The sequence below is a fragment of the Colletotrichum spaethianum genome, assembly GCF_022836535.1.
Source record: "Colletotrichum spaethianum MAFF 239500 DNA, contig40, whole genome shotgun sequence".
NCBI lineage: Eukaryota > Fungi > Ascomycota > Sordariomycetes > Glomerellales > Glomerellaceae > Colletotrichum > Colletotrichum spaethianum.
Window position 1 is genome coordinate 68,847 of NW_026054810.1, and position 6,594 is coordinate 75,440.

The window sequence follows — 6,594 nt, forward strand, 5'->3', positions numbered from 1 at the left end:
TATATTTCGAGAACACTGCTGAATGCTTGGAGCTGCTGAATACATTGGATACCTGTACTTTGCCGGCGTTGAAAAGGCCGTTTTGATCATGGAGATAGTTGCACAACTCCATCTGTGTCGATGTATGAGATACGCCGTAGGGAAGTGGCCAATGCCTGGGGCATGTGCCGTAATCAAAAGGTCTGCAGCTGCTAGAACAAGGAGAAACCTGTGAAGTAGGGGAAGACTGGATTCCGAAGCACAAAAAAGGGGCGGGCAGCCGGGCTTCTCGGAATTAGAGGACAGAGGATGATGACTGAAGGCGTCGCCGCTGGCTTGTTTTCTTGGAATCGGCAGACTGGAGCCAAGAAAGACAGGCGAGACAGAGGTCAGATTTCTGTGAGGGAAAAGCAATTCTTGATGCATTTGGCATTGCACCACAACTCTTCAAGAGGCTGCGGGTAAGCCAGGCGACAATTGTCCATACACAAGGCGCCGGTGGTCGGTCCGGGTTTCTGCAGGCAAGGATGCAAAGAGTGTGTGCGGGGAGGGGGGTGTAAGAGTGCGTACTGAGTATGTGCGGAAGTGTCTGTGTGTATCTCGGGAGAGCGTCGACGGATGCCGCCACCTAAGAGCATGGCCTCATGGCCTCCAGGGATAGCCTAGGCACTGTTGTGGCAGGTGTCCAAACAACGGCCAAGGAGTACTACACCGAGGTAGGGGTCCAGGTACATTGCATCTAGGTAGGCACGTAGGGGATTTGACGTGAGCACTTACTTTAGAGGTACTTGCAGTACTTGCATCCAGCTACATGCAGGCGATAGCTGGAAGGGGCACGCTTTTGGGATGAATCCCCGGGCTTCCCAATGCTACTCCCCCCTACTCACTGCGTACATCGTACATCGTTCGCTTGTGCTACCTTGGTTGGGGATGTCAGGCTACCTAGTATTCCATCTTCTCATCCGCTCCCCTTCCCCCAGCGGATTAGCTGTACTCGAGTCCCTTACCTCCGCTCCCTCCTCATCTTGATGGGTGTCAAGGCATGCACATGCTGGTTGGGCATGCCATGCGTGATCACTCGTGTTCAATGTCAATGGAGAAAAGATGTCCCTCCTACCCGTATCTGCATCTACAATAATCTGTAGGCAAGGAAGAAGTGGAATATGAAATCAAAAAGTAAGAGAAAAAAAAGTCACTACCTTGCGGCGAAAGCAGGTCGCAGGTCCAGAGGGGAGGGGAGCAAAGGAGACATGGGAGAGACAGTACGGTTCCCAGTCGTTGCAGAGGGCGGGAGGCCGGGGAGAGAAAGAGAAACAGGTTGCCGACCGAGTCCGAGTTGCTCAGCTTTTCTTCAAGCCCATTCGTGCAAGCAGCATTGCCGGAGTCATATCCGCGGCCAATCAGAAGAGCCGGGACACCCCCGGAATGCGTTCCGAGATGTCACGCATCAGCCACTGGCCGATTGATAAACGTCCTTGTCTGGAAACTTCACCAACCACCTATCAGGGGACCGCACAGCACAGATTAACATCCAGACTCTTCTCAGTCTTTTGAATAATTATTTCACCTCTCCCTGCTACCCCGAACATCTGCATGAGGTACAGCCGCGGTACCTGAACCTTGCGACCACCCAGCCGAATGGCATTCCCAACGCCATCTGTGCCCCCGACGTCCCTGTTTCTTGTCAGCTCTGCTTCTAGGCCATCTTTGATTGCAGGCTCCTCTGCCTCCAGCCCGGTACCGTCTCTCTGACGACCAGGCTCCTTCTGTCCCCTCGCTCTTTGCACTCCTTGCTTGATCTTCTTTCCCCTTGCCCTGTCGCCTTATCGTTTTATTCATTCTCCTTGAACACCCACCCCTCTGGAAGCAAGATACCTTGTCGCGTCTTGGGACGGGTACAGCCCCTCCCCGGCTCTCAACCACGTGCATATACCTTCGCCGTCAAGGTCCAGACCATGGCTCGCCAGCCATAACAGCAACCGAGCCTCGCCCGTCCTGTCGAAAGATCCACTGCCGCATCGCGCATGCCTTGCGTAGCACGGTATACGAGTCTTCTATTTCCCATCCGAAACATCTGGCAAAGTCGCCCCTATGCTGAGATCACGCCTTGGGCGGGCAGCAATCCATCATTTTCCCCATCGTCCCTTGTTACTTCCAAGCGAATATCACCCCCATCTCGCATGCTCCCAATCCTCCTGGACAACCAACAGGGCCCAGTCAAATATGCCCTTGCCCCCGTTCTTCGTCATCATTTCTCGACCCCTGCTTCCTTTGCTAGCAATGTCTTCTTATTAACCTCGGACTTGTATCCGCGCACCAGCAATTGGACCTGATTCCTGGCCTTCAACACAGAGCGTCTTCCCTCTCATCCACATCCTCGCATTCATCCCCATCCCATCTACCTACCCTCTCGCTAGTCAGATATTTCCGGTAGGAAGCCACGATTGCTACTGCGAACACTGCGATTTTAACTTTTCTGTCCCCGTCACGATCTCGCTACCACTATAAAATAAAAAAAGCCTTAGCCTGAAGGTATCCACCCCCGACTGGTATGGCTTTCACCCACGGCCATTGTCCGGTCTCAGAACGCAAATCAGCTAACATGCTCGACCAGAAACCAAATGGCTCAGTCAGGTTATCCCGGCTCAGGCCCGATGGCTGAGGTACGGCACATGCCCCTGTCTCTTTATGCCACACCGCCAGAGCAGACGCCCTTCTTGTCGCCTACCAACGAATATCATCTCTGTCAGCAGTGGCCTAGGTGGGACTACCAAATATCTGAGCCAGTGTTCTCCCCGGGCAACTCTGCAGGATCAATGAGCTCCATGCAATGGGAGGCAGAACAACAGAGTCATCCGTCGTTCGAGGCGACCAGATCGGCTGCAGATTATCCAACTGCCAGCTGGGCGTCGCAGCCTGAGAACTGGTCTCCGTACCACCACCAGCAGCAGCAGCACATTCAGCCGCCGCAGTCTGCCATCTTCAGCCCACCGCATCAGTGGCCAACCCCAGCCTGCTCCCCCTTATCACGGCCCCGGCCTGGCAACTTCCTCTTGACCATCAAACCCCACCAGAGCCAGAACACAGAGCTACCACAACGAAGAAGAAACCAACCAAGCCTGGCAGAAAACCAGCGGAACCGCGTCTCTTGCCGACGGCCCAGCACCGCTCCAAGAAGGCGCGAGTCGGAGCCGGCAGCGAACCCTCGCCCGCCAACTCCTTGTCGTATGACGAGAACGGGGAAGGAGCAGACGAGGACGACGAGGGCGAAGACAGCGACGCATCGCTGGCACCGCCAGGGCGGGACAGGAAGAAGACATATCGCGTCAAGAATCGAGCGGCTGCCAAGCGTTGCCGTGAGAAGACGAAGCAATACGAGATCGATCTGGCCAACAAGGAAAAACAAGTCACACAGGAGCGCATGTACCTAGACGCCTGTGTGACGGCACTCAAGAACGAGGTGCTTACCCTGAAGAACCAGATTCTCCAGCATGGCAGCTGCGACTGCGAAATGATCCAGGGATATATTGCCAGGACTGCTAGCACTGTCAGCGTTGCAGGGCACGACGCCTCTGCGAAGCCGCGCTCATCTGTATGATATTGCGCACGCATTAGGCTAGGAAGAGAAGGATCACGGCCTCGGGTTGATGTCCGCTACTAGGCAGGCGCAGCACACGTACACATACGACCACGGTGCCGCATCGGCTCCGAGCCTGCTGGGCGGGGTGTATGGGCATCGAAAAGCACAAAAACCGATGCTACAAGTTCGGCTTGGAGACGGTTCGTCTCTGCCAAAGGCGTGCTCATGCCGATAACACTGGCTGAAAGAGGGAATGGTGCCCGTCGTCTAGGACCAAATTTGATTTGCACCGAGGTTTGTTTTGTTTCATTCCCCCTTCCTCCTCCTCTCCTTCCCGTGGCTTCCCTCCTCCTTGACACCCTCATCGCCAGCTGTGTCGAACAGCGTCTTCGCCGCCACGGATCTATTCAAGAGGTCCTCCTTTGTTGATTCTTTCCGAGATGGTTCTTTTTGGCTGATTTGTCTTTGTGGGAGCAGGTTCTACTTTTCCATTGGCCATTCACAGACAATGTCGGCGGGTTGAGCTATGCCGAGCACGGGGCAGCCACGATGAGGCGTCGCAAACCAGGCCTGTAATTGGCTTAACTGCGACGGGTGCATCTCCAGCCAACGGATGGCCATGGGGGACGGCGCTGCACCTCTGGGCAACGGGGGGCGCCGGCAACAGCGCATCCACCCATGGTTCAGCAGGGCATCCATACTGCTGCATACAAGTACAGTACTTGCTTGCGCTTGCTTGCCTCTCTCCGTTGGTGCTCGACAGCCGGGCGAAATCATGCCATGTTGTCATTATTGTTATTAGTGTTTTATCAGGAGCAGAACCGTTGTCGTCGTTTCCATGCGCCCCCCCCCCCCCCCCTCCCGTCTTTTCTTGTCGTTTCTCATTCTCTTCTTCAGGAAAGCCACCTGCCGGGAAATGAGCGCACCCTATCACGCCCCTCTTCCCCGCGTGCATCTCGTCGGGTTTCAGCGGCCACAAGGGAACACGACAGACGGTCGCGAGCGTCCAATCCTGAGACTGCTGACAGGAACCGACAGCTGGGGTCCGATGCCCCAGCAAACTCTCGATAGGCATAGCGGTGTCTGGTCTTCCTGCGACATCCTTGACGAACAGATCGCACAGCTGCTCTTCCCAGCTGATGGCCGGGCCTAGCCGTGGCCAGACGGGCCCATGGGTTTTGGACAACTTTACAAGGCTAAAGTTAACGTCCTAATCTGTGCTGATTTTACTTTCTTCTTATTATTTTTTAATCGTGTGCCTTTTATTATTATTATTATTATTATTCTCCCGTATTTCTTATTCTCGTCGGAGGTCCCGCTAGGAAAGCAGTACCTACACCGGCGCCGGAACAACATGAGGGTCCCAGCCAGCGCCAGCAACAGCCCCAGCACCAGCCCAACAGCACCTCTGTTTTTCAGCAGCGACTGCACCTGAGCACAGGAGTTGACCAAGAGGGCCACCACCGCCTTGTCCATTTCGTCATACCCTTACCTCACGGACTCCAGACATTTCCATCTGCGACAAGGACATGAGGTAGCATTCAACGTTCACAAAGAACCAAAGTCGTCAAAAAAAAAAAAACCCCCCCGACACGACACGACAATTTCGGCAGCAACACCCAACACCCAAATCGTCAGAATGGCCGGCGGGTCGGCAGTATGACGCGCTCCATACCAGACAATCGAGACATTCGAAGCGAAGCGGCGGGCGGATCTGCTCTTGCGGTTGAGGCCCGCTCTGGCTCCGGCTCTGGTTCTGCCCTTTCTCTCTCTCGATTCGTCCACCCGCGCGCCCGTTCCAATCGCTGCCGGCGAGCGCGCAGACCACGCCGTCCCAGCTACTACACGTCTACGCCTACTATCACCAGTCCTTGGCGAACCTGGTTGCCCACCAGGCCTGCCTGTGGTCTTCCTTCGCTCATGGTCACGATGAAACCCCAGCGAGAGATTCTACCCGCAGGCCCAACAGCAGCCAGCAGCGCCTCCTCGGAGCGGGAGTCGACCCCGCAATCCGCCACCGGTACCACATCCAGTGCACCTAGACGCCGTCCCCAGACCAAGATTGCCTGCACATCCTGTCGCCGGCGGAAATCGAAATGTGATGGCATGCGTCCCGTGTGCTCCCTGTGTGCCGGCATGGGTCGTACCAGGTGCGAGTACGATGCCGGCCCAGACGTCACCCGCTTTGCTGCCCTCAAGACCAAGCACGAGGAGCTGCAACGCCGCGTCGCCCTCTTTGAAGAACTCTTCCGCCTGCTGTCCATGCGCTCCGAGGCCGAGTCCATCGAAATCATCCGCCGTATGCGCACCACCAACGTAGAAACAGACCTCGAAGATCTCATCAAGTTCATCAAGAACGCCGACTTGTTGATGCAACTGGCCTCTGTCCAGTCGGACCAGGGAGCGACTCCAGGGGCATCGGGTGCCGGCACGCACTCCTCAAACATGCCCCTGGACGACATCCCCTCCCTACTCGAATTACTGTAATATTGATCCAGCCCGAGGGCTTCCCCCTCTGCGTTTTTGACTAACAGCAAAGCATCAGAAAATCGGCCGTTTCCAAACTCGACGCCTCAGCTCGGACTGCTTTCCTGGACACGATAAGACATCAAATAGACCTCTTCACCTCTCGTGAGGGCGGTCGATCCGGCTCTGCTGAAACAGTGAAGCTGGAAGAATTGCCCGAAGGGGACGCAGAGACGGACGGCGAACGACCCCCTGAGCCAGGGGCCTTCCTCAGGCAGCTGCTTAACGATGACATGACGAGACCGAACTGATGCAACCGTGCCGCCCCTGCGGAATCGGTGCATCCTTGTATGACAGCAATGGGTGGATAATGAGTGAATGAAGTTCACGAAAGGGCACAGTCGGTCAGTCTGAAGACCCGACGAGGTCGCGACCGGTTGATCGGAAAGCTCCAGGCGTACAGACCAGGACGGTGAAAGCAGGCGGCGGGCTTTGGAAAACACTGGGACGCGATGGGCATGGGTTTCTTCTGATTTCGGTATCGGCTCGCCGAAGGCGGAATTTGTCAC

The 6,594-nt window shown here is 55.8% G+C and overlaps 2 protein-coding genes across 2 annotated transcripts; both read left to right on the forward strand.

The window, feature by feature from the left end:
• Positions 1 to 2,633: 2,633 nt before the first annotated feature.
• Positions 2,634 to 3,577, forward strand: ColSpa_10895 (basic leucine zipper (bZIP) transcription factor atfB; the record flags this gene model as incomplete). Its single annotated transcript, XM_049277107.1, has 2 exons — positions 2,634 to 2,950; positions 3,067 to 3,577. The coding sequence occupies 2 exons, from the start codon at positions 2,634 to 2,636 to the stop codon at positions 3,575 to 3,577; spliced, it is 828 nt and encodes a 275-aa protein (XP_049133064.1).
• Positions 3,578 to 5,488: 1,911 nt separating this feature from the next.
• On the forward strand, positions 5,489 to 6,336 carry ColSpa_10896 (nitrogen assimilation transcription factor nit-4; the record flags this gene model as incomplete). The annotated part of the gene is made up of 2 exons (XM_049277108.1): positions 5,489 to 6,042; positions 6,105 to 6,336. The coding sequence occupies 2 exons, from the start codon at positions 5,489 to 5,491 to the stop codon at positions 6,334 to 6,336; spliced, it is 786 nt and encodes a 261-aa protein (XP_049133065.1).
• Between the last annotated feature and the right edge of the window lie 258 nt (positions 6,337 to 6,594).